General features: G+C 61.1%; 2 protein-coding genes across 6 annotated transcripts; one reads left to right on the top strand and one right to left on the bottom strand.

Moving 5' to 3' along the window:
* Positions 1 to 187: 187 nt before the first annotated feature.
* On the bottom strand, positions 188 to 9347 carry LMAN2L (lectin, mannose binding 2 like). Of its 4 annotated transcripts, XM_074852477.1 has the most exons (9): positions 9206 to 9347; positions 8999 to 9117; positions 7354 to 7471; positions 6694 to 6776; positions 5149 to 5181; positions 4659 to 4820; positions 4472 to 4586; positions 3093 to 3212; positions 188 to 1887 (listed from the first exon to the last, which is right to left on the bottom strand). In XM_074852477.1, the coding sequence occupies exons 1-9, from the start codon at positions 9333 to 9335 to the stop codon at positions 1745 to 1747; spliced, it is 1023 nt and encodes a 340-aa protein (XP_074708578.1). In that variant the 5' UTR covers positions 9336 to 9347; the 3' UTR covers positions 188 to 1744. The 4 variants fall into 4 exon arrangements, with proteins under 4 accessions (XP_074708578.1, XP_074708579.1, XP_074708581.1 ...); XM_074852478.1 differs by lacking the exon at positions 5149 to 5181; XM_074852480.1 differs by lacking the exon at positions 8999 to 9117 and having other exon boundaries at positions 9206 to 9288.
* Positions 9348 to 9974: 627 nt separating this feature from the next.
* Positions 9975 to 19592, top strand: LOC141935843 (metal transporter CNNM4-like). Of its 2 annotated transcripts, XM_074852472.1 has the most exons (7): positions 9975 to 11415; positions 14853 to 14996; positions 15084 to 15221; positions 15760 to 15929; positions 16067 to 16166; positions 17591 to 17772; positions 17874 to 19592. In XM_074852472.1, exons 1-7 carry the CDS (start codon positions 9975 to 9977, stop codon positions 18066 to 18068), a joined length of 2370 nt encoding a protein of 789 aa, XP_074708573.1. In that variant the 3' UTR covers positions 18069 to 19592. The 2 variants fall into 2 exon arrangements, with proteins under 2 accessions (XP_074708573.1, XP_074708575.1); XM_074852474.1 differs by lacking the exons at positions 17591 to 17772; positions 17874 to 19592 and adding an exon at positions 16595 to 16713 and having other exon boundaries at positions 9992 to 11415.
* Positions 19593 to 19617: the final 25 nt, after the last annotated feature.

Genomic DNA, 19617 nt, shown 5'->3' with positions numbered 1-19617 from the left:
TCAAAGCATCATCATGCGCTCCGTGGGTTTGGGGGGATGGAACACTGATAAAAGAGCTACTGCATTTTGGGGAGCCCCAGGGCACTGTGACACGGCCCCCCGACATGCTACAGCACTCGAGGGCATCGGTTTGGGGGGGGGAATGTTGCATCCAGGGGACACAGCGGTGACAAGGAGCATGGCCGTGTGACACACACACACCAATGTTTATTCTAAGACACAAGTTACAGCTCCAGGGAGAGGCACACATGATTCAGTCCTGGTTATCAGGCAAAAAAAAAAAGAAAAAAAAAAAGCAAAACACCAGAAAAACTCACGCCACAAGCACCGTTGGGCACTTGGGAAAAAGCTCCCACCTACCCCGGTGACAGCATCCTGCGGAAAAATCACCGGCTGTGCACGGCCCCCCCCCCATCCCCAGCTACCACCAGGACCCCCACGGGGACCCGGCCGGGGTGTGAGTGTCCTGGAAAGCTGGGGGACAAGGACACAGCCCCCCAGGACAGCAGGGAGGAGGGTGCTGGCAAAGATGGGGCTGGCGGGGCGGCAAATGTGCCATTTGATGTCCCCAGAGCCACTAGGACTCCCCTGGGACAAACTGACCTAAAAAAATCTCCCTCTCCCGGGTCCCTCTGGGGACTTTCTGCGCCACCGTGAGCGATCGCCGGGGTCCCCAGGGGTGAAGGCGGCTGTGACCGGCGAGAGAAACGCAGAGAAATCATTGACCCGAGCAGTCACTGAGGTAGGAATAAACCACGACTCCCTGAAAGGCGGCGAGAGCTCTGGCTCTGAGAGGTGGGGGAATCGCCCCCCCCTCACCCCACCCCAAGGCTCGGCTCCTTCTCGGGGCGGAGGGGGGGGGACCCCGGGCTGCAGCGAGCGCCGAGGGAAAAGCTGCCAGAAGCCACGACACGACACGCAAAGAGCAGCGGCGCAGGCATGCTGGGCAACGGCACGAGGGAGCGGGGACAGCCCCGAGAGGCAGCAGCAAATGGTTATTAAAAAGGGGGGGGGGAACCCAGCGTTACACCCCAAAGCGAGGAGGGGGTGAGCCCGGCAGCCAGGCAGGTTCCCAGTTCGCCACTGGGAAAAAAACCATCAGCATTTCCTGCTCCAAAACACCAAAACTGGGCGATTAACAGGGCGAGAGAGGGGCTGCACGGCAGCAGGGGAAGTCGAAGTACCAAGCAAAGCAGGTTGCTCTCCGGAGATGGTTGGACTGGAGGATCTTCAAGGTCTTTTCCAACCGAGATAATTCTGTGAAAACAGCCTAAGGCAGGCGATGGAGCGGGATGAAGAGCTTGGAAAATCCCTCCTGGAAATGAAATCGCTGGAGACAAGGGGTCTGCGAGGGTTCCGGCGCTGCTGCTGGGCAGGAAAGCGGCCGCTCGTTAGCACCCCGCCGGGATTTCACGGTGACTTCGGGGCTCCCCGTGTCCTCCTGCGTCGATCTCGCAGCAAAGCTCCGTCGGCAGAAACGACAGGTCCGGCCCCGCGGCGCTTGACTCCCAGTTTGTTGCGCCGCCACGCTGGGGACCCCCCCGGCTCCCAACTGGGAATGGTGGGGGGAGGTTCTGGAGGCTGGTTAAGGAACAGCAGCTCGTCCCCACTAAGGGTTTTGGGGGGACATGAGGGTCCCCGCCACGAGGGTCGGTCCATCACGCTCTGGCCAGTCTGGGACGGGTGGGAGTCGGGATGTGGCTAGCAAGGCCTAGCAACGGGCCATCCCGGGGGGGTTCCTAAGTCAATAGAAGTGTTTCCTGCTCTGCTCCTGCCACTTGTTGTAGACAATGATTCCGATAACGATGGCGAAAACGATGGCAACGAGGGAGAAGAAGACGATTAAGAAGAGAGCCAGGCCGCTCATGGGCTCCAGTGGTGCCTCCACTGCGTGATTGAGGAAGAAAAACAGCCCTTTGAGCCCCCAACGCCCCAAAAAACAGCTGAGATTTTAACCATCCTGCAACAACGCGCCAGTGACCCCACGCACACCCCGCCAGGCTCACACCACCCCAGGGTTTGGCTGCCCAAAGCTTTTGGGCCCAGCACACAGAATCCCAGAATCATCCGGGTTGGAAAAGCCCTTGAAGCTCCTCCAGCCCAACCATGAACCTCACCCTGACCGTTCCCAACTCCACCAGGTCCCTCAGCGCTGGCTCAACCCGACTCTTCAACCCCTCCAGGGATGGGGACTCCCCCCCTGCCCTGGGCAGCCCATTCCAACGCCCAACAGCCCCTTCTGCAAAGAAATCCTTCCTAAGAGCCAGTCTGACCCTGCCCTGGCGCAGCTTGAGGCCATTCCCTCTTGGCCTGGTGCTGGTTCCTTGGCTCAAGAGACTCCTCCCCCCTCTCTGCACCCTCCTTTCAGGGAGTTGCAGAGGGCCAGGAGGTCTCCCCTCAGCCTCCTCTTCTCCAGACTAAACCCCCCCAGTTCCCTCAGCCGCTCCCCATCAGACCTGTGCTCCAGACCCTGCACCAGCTCCGTTGCCCTTCTCTGGACACGCTCGAGTCATTCAATGGCCTTTTTGGAGTGAGGGGCCCAAAACTGAACCCACTCATCGAGGGGCGGCCTCACCAGTGCCGAGCACAGGGGTCAGATCCCTTCCCTGTCCCTGCTGGCCACGCTAGTGCTGATACAAGCCAGGACACCACTGGTCTTCTTGGCCACCTGGGCACAATCGCAAGGGCCATGAGACCTCAGGGCACCCAAGGGGCTCATGGATGCATCTGCGATGGGATTTCCAGAGGGGAGATGTGCCCATCGAGGTTCAAACCCCCCGTGAGCTTCCAGTGGACCAGCACACCCCATTTTGGGCACTATATAAGTGGACACGCTTAGCCCAGTGGGTCGGGGTCCTCCAAGGAGGCAGCACTTCCCTGAGGGGGAGTACCCTTGGCCGCTACACCTACATCAAACGGAGACGGGCTGTGACACTGGCTGTGTCACACCACGAGCGAGAACAACCTTCAGTGGGAGGAACAGGGCACAGACCTCCCGATTCCAGCTGGAGCTCAGCTGGTTTGCTGGTAAGATAATGGGGTTTCTGCTCCACGAGCCCAAAAGTTCCCGCAAAATCCTGGCTCCTACTCACTTCCCGGCAGCTTCAGGTTGTCCACGACCGGTAGATAAACCTCTCTGTCCCGCTTCTCCTCCTCTGGTGTCCGCTCCACTGTCAGCTGGTAAAGCTTCAGCGAAATGATGTCGTGGTTGTCTGGAAGCAGAGCAGAAACGTGGCCTGAGGTGTCACTGATAAATACAGCTCTGGCCAGGGATTTGAGTGCCACAGGCAGCACCGCGGGATGTTATCACTTGGGGAAAAAGGTGCTGGTTCTCCCCTCCCAAGGGGGGGGGGGGAAAAAAAAAAAAAAACAAAAAAACAAACAACACCCTCACCTCTGCAGGGCAGTGTCTGCGCCTGGCTGAGAGCTGCGCCTCGGCACAGGGCCCTCGGCCAACAGGAACCTTTAAGCTACTTAAACTGAAAAACAACAACTCAGACTGGGAGATCATCTGACCCGAAACTGCTGGGCCACCCGAAGGGAATGTGTTAGCATCGGCCTCACGTGGCCCTACTTCCTTTGCTCGTGGTGGCGGAGCTGTTAGCGGGACAAGGCGAGCGTGGAGCCTGCCAGCTCCCCGGGCTGAGATCTGAGAGAGAAAAGGAACTTTTGTTGGAGCTGACAATGGGCCCAGACACCAGCCATCAATGCTCTTTTGTAGAGGAATAACTCTAATCGGGCTTAAAACCTGTCAAAAGAGGCACAGCGAGGTAATATCAGGACCAGCACCAGGAGAGAAGTATTACACTGAGGAAGGCGGAGAGGTTTAGCTCTTTGTAAAACCTGATTTACATCAGCCCACATCGCAGCACCATTTCCAGGCGCGCCCGGCTGGTCCCTCCCTCAGTAATGGGTGGGCGATAGCTCTCAGGCTACGAAATCCAAAGCAAAATACACCCAGGCGTGTCCCAGAGAGCAGGAACAAGCACGGTGGCTCGGCTGTGACACCTGGGGCATTGACAGCAAAGGCAGTTCTTGCCAGCGCTGCCCTCGGGGCTAACGCAGGCACCTTGGGTTGCAGCAGGAGAGTACATGGGTTTTTTTTTTTTTCAGTGCTCCTTCTGTTTTTACTCCTCCCAAGCCGCATGTTTTGGAGACAGACCCTCCGGCTCAGCGGGTTCAGCCACTTTGCCGTTGCGAGAGGCTGGCTGAGGTCGGGCCGTGGCCCTGCCAGGAGCTCAGGGAAAGTGCTGCCTAAACAAAGCACTCCGGGCTTTGGGCTCCTCAGGAGTCGCTGCAAGCTAAAAACCAAGGCTCCTGCTCACAGTTCGAGGGCGTTCAAAGCATAGAAAGGTCCTTACGTGCTTCTGTAAGCCCCACCAGGGATCAAGCTGCACCTCCAGACACTCAAAGCTGCGCAGGAGCTGTCGGAGCCACTTTGGAAACAAAGCTGGGGACCTCGGGGCAGTACCTGACAGGTCTCCGGTGACAGAAGAAGTCCCAAAGTAGTAGCCACGGGGCAAGCGCACGCCGGGTACGTCGATGCAGTCTCTCCACTCGTGTTTCCCATCGATATCGATCAACACCTGAGAAAGAAGCAGCTCGTTAGCCCCCGCCACGGCCCCGCCGCCCGCTCCGCCCCGGCAGGGAGCACTCACCGTCAGCCGCCTCTTCACGTAGCGGATCACCAGGAAGGTGTCGTGGTTGAGGTTGCGCACCATGGCCGTGCAGCCCCCCAGCTCCGTCGGCCGCCCGTCACGGTCGTGGTCGTAGGTGAGCGAGCCGTTGTTCACCATGGCCGAGATGTAGGGGAAGACGCGCTGCGAGGGGGACAAGGCTGGAGGTGAGTTTCTTCTGCTCTCGATTCACCGCCCACGGCTTGGCTCTACCACCTCCAGGACCCCAAACTCCTTCACCCCCCCCAAGAATCTGCCTCAACAAGACAACAGCATGATGCCACGCCATCCCCCGGCCTTCCTCGGGCTCAGCCTCAGCTCCCAGACATCCGGGATGGAGGACAGCCGGTTTCCATGCAATCTCTCCTGGTTCACACAGGGATTTCGAGAGCTTGGAGGAGGAAATTCCTCAACTGTGAGTCAAGGTGAAACCCAACAGCTTGAGAACGGGTAGGTCAGCAAGAGCCAGTACCTGATTTCCTGGGCTGTACCTCCTCTTCTGAGCCTGCCAGTCCAGGGTTATCGCAAAGCAAGAAAGAGCACAGAAGCAAGATGGTCACAGACCAGAGTTTAGTATTAACCTGCAACCTGGAAACTTCCTCTCTAGAGAGCTCAGTGCATTATCAGCTTAGCAGAGGGGTTTAGGTGTCAGGTGACCAACGCCAGGACACGTGGCAAGGGAATGGTGGGTGAAAGCCACCTCAAGTGTTGCCACCTACGACATTTCTCCTCCTCCCTGCCACGCAGCAGCACAAAATCCAGCGCCCCAACGGGGGACACAACAGCCACGACAGCTCGCCAGGGACCCACAAACCAACCTGCCCCTCTTCCCTCAAGAATAAGACACTTTTTGTCCTTTAAAGGTGAGAGAAAGCAGCCGTGAACCCTCACGCCATTACAGCAACTGGCTGATCAGTATTTCTCCATCTCTCCCCTCAGTGCTTGACCAGAAGAGGGCAGCCCCCTCCAGTTGCGCCAGGAAGCCAGACACCCACATTCCACTAATTATTTCTTTTAAATAAGACCCGTTGTGCATCCATTTACCCCACAAAAGCAGGGCTGCCACCCCACAAATCAACAGGATCCATCCAACACCACGTTCACCCCCGATAATGTGGCACCAGGCGGCTTGGAAAGGCTTTTAGGAGCACAAAGTCCAGCCCTGCGCCAGAGCCGGCTGCTTCGGATGTTTGAACAAAACTGGTAGTTACCCAACGTTTGCTCGGCAGCTCCAAGGTCAGGGCACATCCCAACTGCACCCTTTTGTCTCTCTCCCCGGGATAAAGGGGGTCCTGTGGGGTGGCGGCGCTAGCGCCAAGCTCTTGGGGTAAAATAGCGCCTATTTTTCAGGGGAAACTGGAATTAAGAAAGAGTCCAGCTTTGTTTTTGGAGTGATGAAAGCAATTCCAGCATCAGGGTGGGAAAAGCCCGGTTTTAACTGCACTCCCTTCTCCACAGGAACAGACATCAATAAACCCCCAAACAAACAACAGATGCATCAGGAACACAAAGATCTTTAGACAAGGATCTTTCAACGAGGCAGAGAGCAGCCACACCGCATCCCTGAGAGCAGGGAAAGCTGACTCGCCGCCACGGAACAGCCCCGTCGTGTGGGCAGGCCTGGGCTGGCAGCTCAGGTCCCGCTCTACTCGAGCTCTACAAAGACCATGCTCTTAGTACAGCTTCACCTCAACTACTACTTGCTGGCAGCCTCCAGAAAGCACAGGAGCTCGCAACGCAGAGGTGGTGTCGTCGGCTGGTTTTCTCCTGCCCCAAAAAGTTTTTCTCTGGGTAAAGCTGACCACAAAGCCACCCTGCAGCTCTTCGCATCTCTGAAGTTAGTGCTGCACTAGGAAGAAAAACCAACTACGCAGAGCACGGCGGGGAAAGGCAGCGGAGAGGAAACAGAGTGATACCCGGTCTCTGGTTTAAGAGCTCAAAAAAAAAAAAAAAAGATTGCACCACGCCGATGAAGAGCCATAACCTTGGTGCTGCCTGTTTATCCCTCCTAGCTCACCTCCTGCTGCTTCTCCTCGTTTGGGTAGGTGTCCACGAACACTCCCAGGCCCAGGAAGTTATCCTTGCTTCCAAAGACGGGTCCTAGAAGGAAGGAGAGACTGTGAATAAGGGTGGCAAGGCCAGGCAGGTGTCGCAAAGGGTTTGTTAGCCATCCCTTCACATTTTCTCTGTATCAGCTAACGAGGCAGCTTTGAGCAGTTAATTGAGTATGAAGACAGGGCAGTCAGAGGGCCAGATTAAATCCCCCACCCTTTGCTGGTCAAGGATGGAGCTTCCTCCGCAGTCTGTTTTATTGAGGAGCTGAATGCCAGCGCGGGAGGCCCCACACATCCCGTTACACCACCCATCTCAACATCCGGGCAAAAAAATCCCAAAGAAACTTACCCCTGAGCCAACTCCAGCCTCCCAGGGCCCCATAAACCCCCAACCCAGGGTGCCGAGGCTCAGAGGCAGCCTCACACACGGCCATTACTCCCTCTTCGCCCGCCAGGGCAAAAGAAAAACAGCCCTAAGGCCCCAAAACCCTGCAATTCCCCACTGTGATTTCCTCAACCAAGCCTACGGGCCAACACGTGTCCTCAAGAAGGTGGCACGTGGCCCCCGACACCTTCCCCTCAAGGCACGGCCTCCACCCCGGCAGCTACCGCCGGCGCTTTACCTGGCTGCATGCGATCTTTGGTGTACCAGATGGCAAAGCCGTCTCCATTCAGGTTCTTCTTGCCTTGGCCGTGGATTTTAAAATGCACCTGCATCTCCCAGTCTCGGAGGTAACACGGCTGCAAGAAAAGGAGCAAGGATGTGAAATTCGGGTGTCCCTCATGCCAGCACCCACCACTTCCCTGCTCACGAGGGCGAGGGGCCGGCGGGGACCGACCACTGCAGCCCATCACAACAGCCGGCAGCTCCACACGCCGCTGCTCCCCCATTTCCCTTGCCAACAGACCGTGCTGTCCTATATTTTGGATGTGAGCGAAAATAATTAATCTCAAGGGACATCATTAAGCTGAGGGAATTGTTCGTTACCCAAGGCTATAAAAAAGCCAAGGAAACTATTCTGATCTCACACTATTCTGAGGTAACAGCAACTCCAGCAAAATCAGTAACTCGCACCCGGGAAAAGGAGAACAGAAAAAGCCCGAGGAGCAGCTCCCTAATTGCTGACGAGCCAATTATTTCTTGAGCTACCAACAACTGCCCTGCGCTAACGGGTACACAACACAACGAGCTTGTAACAGATTCGCTCACGCAATGTTGTGAAGCCGGCTGGTTTCGTGGGAGCTGTAAACCCAAGCAAAAAAAAAAGCAACAAACACCTCCCTCGATATTTTATAAAAATCAAAGTTGAGCATAACAGATCGCTTCTGGTCTCGTAGGGCATTTTTCCAAACTACTGTGGAGCAAGCTGGATCCTGGAGCACAAAAATCCCAGTGATTTCAACCCAAAATTGAGATTCAAGGGGAATTATCAAGATATTAAAGGCAGCCTTGCTGTCTGCCACGCAAAAGGCTTGTGGGGGCAGTGAAACACCTCAACAGCACTAACACACCACGTCGAGCTGCCACTCTACGGGCCCCACTCTGAGACATGGGCATGGCAAAGGGGGCAGCGGGCACACTCCAGCCATGGCTGCCCCAAGAGAGTCCCCAAGCTGGACAGCACAGACACCCCAAATTCACATGGGGGAGGGGCTCAGCCCTTGCAGGAATCACCACAACAAAGGCTGGAAGCTGAAGCGTGGCTGGTACCCCCAGCCCCAACCCCCCCAGCCCTCCCCTGCTCCACTCAACACCCCCAGCCAGCTTCCCATGGCCCCCCACCCCAATTCCCCCCACCATCCCCAGTCCAAACACCGTTTGCATCCATAACCCCCCACCCTGTAAACCCCTCACACCTGTCCCTCCCCACTCCCTCATTTGGCCCAGACCTGCCCAGTCACCCTAACACCACCCACCCTGCCAAGATTCACTTCCCAGCTCAAACCCCTTTCCCCAGGATCCCAGCGGCCCCCGCCAAGTCCTAACCATACACCCACCCCCCCAACCCCTTTACTCGGGACCCCCCACCACCCCGGCTCAGTCTCCAACCCCCCCCCCTCCCTTGCCCCCAGCTCCCCCATACTCACCCCAAGCCCCCAAATCCCACTCCCCCTTCCTTAGCTTGGCTTGAGCTCGCTCCTCCAGCCCCCCCCCCACTATCCCACCCGCACGGGTAGCGCCCCACGGCCCCGCCCCGCTCCCCCAACCCATCCCAGTGCTCCCCCCCCGGTCCAGGCCCCCTCCCACCCCGGTCCCCCCGGGCTCACCACTCGGTTCCAGACGGCTCCCTGCTTGCTCTGCACGTCGGGGGTGAGGCGAATGTACTGGGTCATGACCATGGCGTTGCCCAGCAGGTCCCACAGCCCCGAGCTGGCCGAGCCCACACCTGCGGCCCACACGCACCGTCGGTACCCGGTACCGGTCACCGGACACCATCCGCCACCGCCCCCCTCCGCCGCCGCCGCCTCACTCACCCTGGTACGGTTTGGAGAGCGAGTGCTCCCGCTTGAGGTGCTCCTCCGTCTGCTCGGCCCGCGGCCCGCCCAGCCCCAGCGCCACCGCCAGCAGCGCCAGCCCTGCCCGCCACCTGCCCGCCGCCGCCATCTTCCCTCCGCCGCCCGCGCCGCGCCCCGCCTCGCCCGCCCATTGGCTGTCACGCACTGCCACGCTGCACGCTGGTTGGCTAGAGAGCCTGTCTGTCAACCGAGAGGCGGGCGGTGCGCGGGATGTGATGGGTAATGTAGTTCCGGACGCCTTAAAGAGTCCGCGGCGGCCCTCCGGCTCCCCCAGCCTGAGCCCTGCCCCGTCAGGTCCTAATGCCCCCGCACAGTCCTTGTGTCCCCTCCCCAGGTCCTAGTGCCCCCGTCCAGGTCCTAGTGTCCCCCTGCTGTTTCTGCCACCCCCGCCAAGGTCCTAGCGCCCCGTCACCCACCACTCATCCACCTTCCCTCGGGGACATCCCCCATCTAACCGACACCGCCACCCAGGTGACACCCCCGTTCCGCCCCCACCCCTCTCCGTCCCCACCCCCGCTTCCTCGCCGCCACCGCCACGTCCCCTTCAGGTAACGCCGCGCTCTCACCCCCGCACCCCTTGAGGACCCCATCCTTTGAGAACCGCTCTGCCATCGCCCCTTTAAGGCGCCAGCGGAGGGGGGGGCGTGGCGCGGCGCGTGACGCGCGGGGCGGGGGCGTGGCGCGGCGTCTGACGCGGCCGGGAGCGCGGCGGCCGCGAGACACCAACATGGCGCCGGGCGGCGGGCGGCGGCGCAGCGGCGGCGGTGACGGGGGGGGCGGCCCCGGCGGGGCCCGGGGGGGCGGCGGCGGCGGGTCCCCGTCGTCTCCTCCGTTGCTGCCGCCGCTGCTGCTGCTGCTGGCGCTGCCCGGCGGGGCGGTACCGTCGGGGGACAGCGTGATCCTGGGGATGCGGCTGGAGGAGAGCACGAAGCCGGCGGCGGGGGCTCCGGCCCGCGGGCCCATCCGTGTCACGGAGGGCAGCGAGCTGCTGCTCCGCCTCTACGGGCTGGGGCTGGGCCCTCGCACTGGCGAACGGGTGGCCTTCGCCGAGCTGCGACCCGCCGCCAACGCTTCGGTTCCCAACGGCACCTGCCCCGAGCGCTCCCAGGACCTGCTGGTGCAGCCCGGCCCGGCCGAGGCCCGCGACACCTCGGCCCTGCTGCGGGTCCACGTCCAGCCCCTGCGCAAGGACGAGCAGGCCAAGACCTACGTCCTCTGCACCCAGCGCCGCCCCGGCCAGCCCTGGTTGCCCCATCAAGGCCCCGACGGCCGGATCGTGGTGTTGGAGGAGAAGAAGTCGCTGTTGCCCCTCTGGCTGCAGGTGATCCTCATCGCCGGGCTGCTGGTGCTGTCGGGGATGTTCAGCGGGCTCAACCTGGGCCTCATGGCGCTGGATCCCATGGAGCTGCGCATCGTGCAGAACTGCGGCACCGACAAGGAGAAGCGTTACGCCCGGAAGATCGAACCCATCCGCCGTAAAGGGAACTATTTGCTCTGTTCCCTGCTGTTGGGTAACGTGCTGGTTAACACCACCCTCACCATCCTCCTCGATGACCTCATCGGCTCCGGCATCGGCGCCGTCGTCGCCTCCACCATCGGCATCGTCATCTTCGGGGAGATCGTGCCCCAGGCGCTCTGCTCCCGCCACGGCCTGGCCGTGGGCGCCAACACCATCGTGGTCACCAAATTCTTCATGCTGGTGACGTTCCCCCTCTCCTACCCCATCAGCAAGCTCCTCGACTGCATCCTGGGCCAGGAGATCGGCACCGTCTACAACCGGGAGAAGCTGGTGGAGATGTTGAAGGTGACGGAACCCTACAACGACCTGGTGAGGGAAGAGCTCAACATGATCCAGGGAGCCCTGGAGCTGCGCACCAAGACGGTGGAGGACGTGATGACTCCGCTGCAGAACTGCTTCATGATGAACAGCGACGCCATCCTGGACTTCAACACCATGTCGGAGATCATGGCGAGCGGCTACACCCGCATCCCAGTCTACGAGGACGAGCGTTCCAACATCATGGATATCCTCCACGTCAAGGACCTGGCTTTTGTCGACCCTGACGACTGCACCCCCCTCAAAACCATCACCAAATTCTACAACCACCCCGTCCACGTCGTCTTTCACGACACCAAGCTGGATGCCATGCTGGAGGAGTTCAAAAAGGGTGAGGAGCTCAGGGGGGTGCCGCTTCTCCGGGGTGCTACTTCCTTCTCCTCGGAGGAGGCCGGTGGTTGCCGGAAGCAAAACTCCAGGGAGTTTTCCCCTCTGGGGCTGGAGCTGCCCACGCCGGGGCTGCCTGAGGTCCCCGCCGTTTGGGTGGTCGCGATCCGGGGGACATGCCGCCGTGGTGTTGGGGACGGGCAGCGCGGCACCAAACCGGGGGCAGCTGCTCGGTGCCCGCAACCACCCAGGCTTCCGGGGTGTAACGGCGCTGTGTGGGGAGGGAGAGCCTCTGCGTTAGCGGCGGAGCAGCCCGTGCTCGGCGCCAGCCTCCAGAAACACTTTGGGAGTGTTTACTTGCTCCTTGTTTTTAATTATCGGCCCCGGAGGCCTTTGAATAGCTGCTGGAAAATTGCTCGTCTCCCTGATTTGGGCTTGGCTTCTTCCTCTGGGCCTTTCCCCGCTGCGGGGAACGGTGAGCGTTGCTCGGTGCCGGCCCCGCTCTGCTTCCCGCTCACGGCATCGGGGCACCTAAAAGAAAGAGCGGCCGGAGGGCTGGGAGGAGGAGCAGGACCCGGGCTCGCCGGAGGCTGAGCCCTTCCGGGAGCAGGAAAGGCCGCGTGAGCTCTGAGGCAGGATTTGACCTGCCCGGGGTCCCCACTCAGGGCTTTGCCAAAGCAGGCAGGGGACCCTCCTGCGCTCCCCAGCGCAGGGGACCAGCTGCCTGCGTCCGGGCGGGATGAAATAAAGAGCAGCTGTGCTGGGTGATGCCAGGCCAACCCTCAGCCATGCGTGACCCCGCTCTCTCCTCTGGCTCCCGTTACACTCGCCCGGGGATGGTTTGGGCTCATCGCGAGAGCTGGGCGGTTTGTTTGTCGGGACATTTTGGGGAGGGGGGGTCATGCTGAGATTTAGGGGATCTAATAATTCTTCCTGCAGCAAGAGCTTGGCTTGAGCTTGGGCGAGGGTTTGGGAGCTGGTAGGTCTGAACCTGGCTGACTTTTGAGGGTGAGTAGGAGACAGCAGCTCTGCTCCGGCCTCTCTTTGCGACCGTGCTTCCCTGGCACCCAAAAATATCAGCACGGGAGCAACGCCCCTCAGTCATGGCTCGGCGTCGCTTGTGGTTGTGGTAATGACGACGGGATCTCATTGTCTTGGAGCTGCCCTGATTAGCGAAAAACCTTCTTGGCAAGTGCTTTTCCTTCAGTTCATCTCGTGCTGGTTTGAGAACGGCCGTAGGAACGCGCAGCCGTCCCGCTCCACCCCGTTTCCCAAACCCAGCAGTATAGAAGCAGAACCCTGTTGCTGCCGGATCTGGAGTTATCCCGGCTGCTGGCACCGGCTTTCCCTCTGATGAATCCTTATTAAAGGATTTAAAGCACACTCATTCCGGTTACAAAGCTGCCCGTGTCCTGTATTGTTATTTTTTCATCGCTGCCTCTCTGGGTCATGAGCAGGTAATTTGTGGGGCCGCTGCCGGGGCTGGTTTTGAGGCCCCTCTCTGAACCCAACTCCCCTGAAGGCAGCACCACAGAGAGTCTCTGCCCTCATCCCACTGATGGGGACCCGGGTCAGAAGCAGGAGATGCACCCAGCAGAAGGGTAAAGAGGGAAAAATCAACTGGCCACACTTCCAATCGTCCTAATCGTGACACTTGGCCGCCGGACCTCTTCCCCCCGGTGCCACAGAGGTGTCCCAGACACTGGTGACAGCTCCCGCAGCGACGTCCAGCGCTTGGCTCGGCGCCTCTTCCCGATCTTTTCCTTCTCTGGGGAAGGAACAACCAACCCTGTGGGGAGCTTGGGGTGTTGCTCTCCCCCCTCGTGCAGGAACCATCGCAGCAAAGGGGGTCCCCGGGTGGCGCGCGGGGCCCGTCGCGCCGCGCTGGCGATGCTGCAGCAGCCGGCCCCGTGCCCTTTGCTCCGGCGGTTTGGGCTCCCCGTGGCGTGTTTGCTTTGCCACCGGCCGCTCCCCGCCGAGCTCAGCCTTGGCAGCTCGTCCAGGAGAGGAGCCGCTGCCTGACTCATCGGGGCTGGCCCCATAGCCCTGATCCTTTCACCTCTCCCCACCTGGCACACGGTGAGCGGAGGAGCCACCGTGCCTCACCGAGGGGGTGAGACAGGTGGGTGAGAAGTTTTCACTGCTCAAGCGACAATTTTAGGGTCTTTTCGCCCCTCTATGCGTCGCCTTTTTGCAGTGGGGTTGCCTGAACTGCATGAGCTTAGCCGAAGAAGGAGAAAAAGGGGAGCTGCGTGGTGCCCATCCCTAAAATTAGCTTTTCCCTGAGCGACAAGGGGCCTGCAGCCGCCAGCTCTAAAATTAAATAGCAGATAGTGTTGGGGAGGGTAGATTGGTGCTGGAGCCGGAGCAGGATGGTGAGCAGGGCACCTTGCTGCTGGCCTGGGCAGGAGCGTGGTGCTCGAGGAGGTAGAAGTGATTTTATTTCAGGCTCTGCTGAGGTCAGGGAGGGAACGTCGCCTTCCTCCGTGCCTCGGTTTCCCCAGGCTAAGGATACCGGTCCTGCAGGTGCATTGGCCTGGCCTGGGCGCACTGCGGTTTTCCCCGCGGCCGCTCAGCCCTCCCCAGAGCGGATGTTCCTCGTCGAGGGGTTTTTTTTCCCAACGGCTCTGCGTGATTTTGGGTCAAAGCAGGAGAAACGTCAGTTTGCGGAGAAGCTCAGCGAGCGGCCGGCAGTGGGGGCAGGAGCTTCGACGCGAGCCGGCGGTTTGGATTTAGCTAGAATAAGGCAAACTGCGTCCTGCCTGTGTGGGGTAAGGCTGGCAGAGCGAGGGGAATTGTTAATTCAGGGCTGGAGAGGTCTTCCTGCCAGCAAGGACCTGCCTGCTCGTGGCCAGGGCCGGCCGGGCAGCGGCTGCCTGCCCTTGGCTCTCTTCCCCCGGATGTTTTGGCTCTGGGATCGGAGCGGCCGCTGCAGCACCAGGTGTCCGGAGCGTTTCCTCTGGGATGGGACAGCCCTGGGTCAGCTTGGCAGAGCCACCGAGGAAATTCAGAGAGGTTGGGACTCAGAAAAACCTGACTCGTGGTGGTGGCGGCGGCGTTGCCACCGTGCCAGGGTGCCCTCAGCCCGCGGGCACTCACCCAGCACCGTGCCACGCTCCGGTGACATGGGACAGGCTCCTCCAGGGACACATCCCGTCTCCTGTGAACCCCTTGGTCAAGTCCACACCCCACGGCAGCACCGAGGTGCCTGGAGCCTCGCAGGCGCCGCTGTCCTGGGCTTAATTACTGTCATTACACCTGGAATTAATGCCCAGCCCAGGGGCTCGTTTAGATTTTAACTGGTTTATTGTTTCCTGTCCAGGAGGGTGGTGGGGAGGGAAGAGCTGGTCCCGGTGACATCCCTGGGTGCTGGCACCCAGCGGTGAGGCTGGGGGTGCCCCGGGGCAGTCTCCCTTCCAATGTCTGTGTGTCTGTCCGCAGGGAAATCCCACCTGGCCATCGTGCAGAAGGTGAATAACGAGGGCGAGGGAGATCCCTTCTATGAGGTGCTGGGGCTGGTGACGCTGGAGGACGTCATCGAGGAGATCATCAAGTCGGAGATCCTGGACGAGTCGGATACGTGCAGTAGGTTTTGGGCTCGGCCCTTTCCCCCCCCCACCTCGCCATGTGCCGGGGTCCCGCCTGCCCCCCCTGACACCCCGCTCCCCACAGCCGACAATGGCAGGAAGAAGCGGGTGGGCAACCAGAAGAACAAGAGGGACTTCTCGGCCTTCAAAGACCCCGTCAACGAGCTGAAGGTGAAGGTCTCCCCGCAGCTGCTGCTGGCAGCTCACCGCTTCCTCTCCACGGGTGAGTTTTTTGGGGGGGATGGAGAAGCCCCCCACTGCTCCAGGCACCCCTGGGCTCAGTCTGGCTGTGGAACACCGGCACCGATGGTTTCCCGGCATCGAGCTGGTTGGGCTCGGGGCGCTGTCGTGTCCCTGGCAGCCACGTGGGCTCCATCCCCGCACCGAGAAAAAGTTGCTCCAACCATCTCGTTCAGAAATTACGGAGGGGAGAGTCTTGTCCCACTCTCCTCCCCTCTGTGCCCCCCAAAACGAGAAGGGACAGGGCTCAGGGGTGCTAGCCCCACCTCTGATGCTCGGCAAGTCCCTGTCCCTCCAGGATGGTCCTGTTCCCCAACTGGCATGTGTGTCCCCAAGGCTGGGGCTGGCCTTGCTGGGGACCTGGAGCTGGTGTTGGGGCCAAACCTGTGGGTTTCTGCCCCAGGGAGGTGTCGATGGGGCCCAGCCCGATCCAGGCACCACCCTAAGGGACAGGGGGGACGCACCTTCATCTGGAGAGACAAGGACCACGGCTCTGACCCCCCCTTCGCCTCTCACTTTAGAGGTGACACTCTTCACCCCCAACTTAATCTCGGAGAAGATCCTGCTGCGGCTCCTCAAATACTCCAACGTCATCCAGGAGCTGAAGTTTGACGAGGAGAACAAGAAATCCCCGCACCACTTCCTCTACTGCAAGAACAAGGCAGCCGACTACTTCATCCTCATCCTGCAGGTACCCAGGCGTGAGGGGACGTTGCCTGCCACACGTAGGTCCCCTGGGTGAACTGTCACACCCCAGGAGGGCTGCGATGGGGACGGTCTCATCCAGCCCAGCGCTGCGGGATGTGGCTCACGGACTCTCTCTTTCAGGGCAAGGTGGAGGTGGAGGCCGGCAAGGAATGCATGAAGTTTGAAATGGGAGCTTTCTCCTATTACGGGGTGATGGCCCTCAGCCCTCCTCCGGTATCCGGTAAGCACCCCCCATCGCCTGGGTGCCAGCGTGGGCAGAGCTCTCCCACCCTGTTTTAGAGCTGCCGGTGGGAATAGGAGATGCTGGAGGCTCCGAGCCTCTGCTGGTGCCCCCCAAGCCATCCTGGGGGGCTGCGTGGCTGGCACTTGGCCCCAGGGAGACACCTGAGCGTGTCTGGCAGCGGGTGCAGGGTCTGTGCCCGAGCTGGAGGCTGAAAACCCGCTGCCCTGATTCCGGGCTGCCCACCCGTCGCCGCCAGGCTCCACAAGCGGCCAGGCCCCAACCCTCACGGTTCAGCTTGGTGTCGCAGGGTCCCCAGCGCCCCACGAGGGGCCGAGATACCCTCAGCCACCCCCTCCTTTGCCCCAGAGGCTTCTCTTGACCTTGTCCTCTGCATGTGTGTTGTGTTGTCCGTCTCTCTGCCCTAGCCCTCCCAGCCCAGCCCCGACGCCCATCCACAAAGCGAGGGTCATTATTTGCCAGGTTGACAGGTAAACGGTGCGGCTGCATGGCGTGCCAAACCCCGCTGTGACCGCATTAACCCGCCATAGTGGGCGTCCCCACCCCATTAATGCAGCAACCGGGTATTTTGTCCCCCCTACCGGGCTGGCCACTCACCGTTTTGTCTGGCTCTGTGTGCCAGGAGGCCGTTCTGGTTGCCACACCGTGCCGTTGGCTTTCTAGCCACGCATCCAGAGGAGGACAGGCGGCTCCTTGGCCCGGCGTGGGGCTGGAGCGGGGCACGCCGCTGCCCGGTGTCACCCAGCCGCACTCGCGGTGGCATTGGGGTCCTGCACGCCCCGTAACCCCCCTGATTTCTCCCAGCTGCCTTCGCCGTGGCTACGGCAGAGGAGCAGGGGAATGGCACCGGGTGTGGTGGCTGTCCCCGGAGGTGCCACTGTCCCTGCTGCTGCATGTGGTTCCTGTGTCACCCCAGCTTCCCGAGCACATCACCAGGCCCTCCTTGTCCCTGTAACCCCCACCTCATCCCTAACCCCACGCAGGGTGACCGATCCAGCGGTTCGGGGAGTCACTGGCGTCCTTGGGCTGGGACTGTCCCCTGGGCAGCACCTGGCCTGGAGCAGGGGTCCAGCGTGGCTCCAGACTCCCTGGCCGTGATCGGTGGCCGTTGGGCAGGCGACAGGCAGGGATCAAATCCGGCGCCCGCGCGACAGAGCTGGGGGACGGCAGCGCTCGGCCTGGGCGCTGCACTCAGGGGGACGCGCGTCCCGTCGCTCCCTGTCACCACTGGGCTCCGTGTCCCCGGAGCCTGTGGGATGGGGACAGGGCTGGCGTCACCAGGGGCTCAGCACCCCATAACCAGCAGGCAGAGAGTTGCCAGGCCTCATCCTGCCGTGGCGTAAAACCCTCCCCGGGGTAGAGGGTCGGCGGCACAACTAACCCCGTCCCTCCCATCCCTGCAGAGGTCCGCTCCCCGTCCCACGTCAGCAGCCTGAACCGCTCAGCCTCCCTCAGCTACCACGAACGCTCCGACTCCGTCTCCTCCCCCACCAGCGGCAGCAACAACCAGCTCAACGCCGGCACCGGCGCCCAGTACGTGGCCGACTTCAGCGTCCGCGCTCTCACCGACCTCCAGTTTGTCAAGGTGAGGCGGGTGCTCACCGGGACGGGGACAGGGACGCCGCTGGCAGGGTCCAGCACCGCTCCTCACCCCCCCCACTCCCTTATTTTTTTTCCCCGGCGCAGATCACGCGGCAGGAATACCAGAACGGCCTGATGGCCTCCCGCATGGACAGTTGTCCCCAATCCCCTGACAGCAACGCCCCCAAACCGGAGAAACCGGAACCTTCCACCACTGCCGACGAGACCACCAGTCTCCTGAACGAGAGGAACTGCCTGAGCCGCCGGAGCAACCACAGCCCCCTGGAAAACTCCATCTGACCCCGGCCCCGCCGGCACGCGCCGGGAGGGACCTCGCGTGCCCGTTTTAGGGACCCTTTCCCAGGTAGGAAACGCTCGGCGTCTCCTCGGTGAGGCCGTGCCCGGGTGCCACGCTCGGTCGCCGGAGAAGCCCGGTTGAGCTGGAGGAAGCAGCGGCAGCAGCGCAGTGGGAAACGGAGCTGGGATTTGCTGCTGCTTTCCAGACTGGCTTCTTTTTTTTAATTAATTTAAACGGATGGCGGTGGAGACGGCGCAACTCTCCTCCGGCCGCCCCGCCGACGGCGCTCGTTCAGCTCAGGGAGCTTCAGGTCTCGTACGCCGCTTTGGGATGGGGGGGGGGGGGAGGGCTCCACCGTGGCCCCCCCAGATGTGCATCCCGGCCCCTCTCCGGTGTTTTCGGGGCGTGATGGTGGACGGGGACGCCTGGGGGGCAGCGTGACGGCGGCGTCTCGTCCTTCTCCCGGAGCGATGCCGTGACCCTTCTCCGTGCCCGTTCCCCTTTCCCGCTGGCCCGGGGCGCCGGGGGCGATGTGACGGTGGACTGCTCGGCGGCAGGCCTGAGGCCGGGGGGATGGGCTCAGCATCTCCGGAGACCCTCCGCCATCCCGGGAGACCCTTCCCCAGCCCCTCCGCCACCCACCGGTGTCACGAGTGTGTTGAGGACGGCAGGGACAGCCCCCACCACTCCCAACCCCCGCCCCCCACCCCCCCGGCACTTTCGGTGCCTTCCCCCCCTGCCATGGGGCGTCTCAGGGTATCCGTGCCAGGGGGACGGGGATCAGCGCGGGGGGACGGGGCGGGGGGGCAGGATCCGGCTTTTCGGGGTGGCACAAAGCTAGTGACCAAAGTTGTACAGGCAGGAGGGGGCCAGCGCCGTCTCTCCCCCCCCCCCCCCCCCCCTTTTCCTAGCACCACAGGGGGACCCCCAAATCCCCCAGTGACCTCCTCAGGGCAGGACGTGGGACCCCCGGTAAGCACCAGCTGGACCCCCCCTCCCGGTCCCCGGAGCTTCGTGCCCGGTGGGGAGGGGGGGGGAGGGAGACACACACACACACAAACAACCCCCCCACCACCCCCAAAAAAAGCACAAGTTCCCTGGGTGAACTCTGTAAGTTATTGGGAGAAGGTTAATTATTTTTGTTAATCATGTCTTGACGATCAGGTCCTAGGTCCTTCCGCGGGGAGATACTAGAAATAATAATAATGATAATAATAATTATTAATAATAATAAACCAAGACAAAAAAGGCCCTTTTTTTTATTAAATCTTCCTCTATGCAAACATATCCCCCCCCCCTACCCCCACCCCCTCCGGGAATTTGTATTTATTTTTCGCATCAGGTTTGATTTGTATATTTGGGGGAGGCCAGGCCCGGGGGGTGGGGGGGGCCGGGCCTCCCCTTCCCGCTTGTGATCCCCCCCCTCCCGCCGCCCCCTCCCGGTTGTGAAACCGACCGTGGAATTCTATTTGATGGGGTTTTGGGGCGTTTTTTTGCCAATTAGGTAATAAATATCTATATCTGTACGTCGGTCTCCTCCGTGCTTCGCGG

Source organism: Strix uralensis, chromosome 28 (assembly GCF_047716275.1).
Source record: "Strix uralensis isolate ZFMK-TIS-50842 chromosome 28, bStrUra1, whole genome shotgun sequence".
Taxonomy (NCBI): domain Eukaryota; kingdom Metazoa; phylum Chordata; class Aves; order Strigiformes; family Strigidae; genus Strix; species Strix uralensis.
This window is presented reverse-complemented; position numbering and strand designations above follow the sequence as displayed.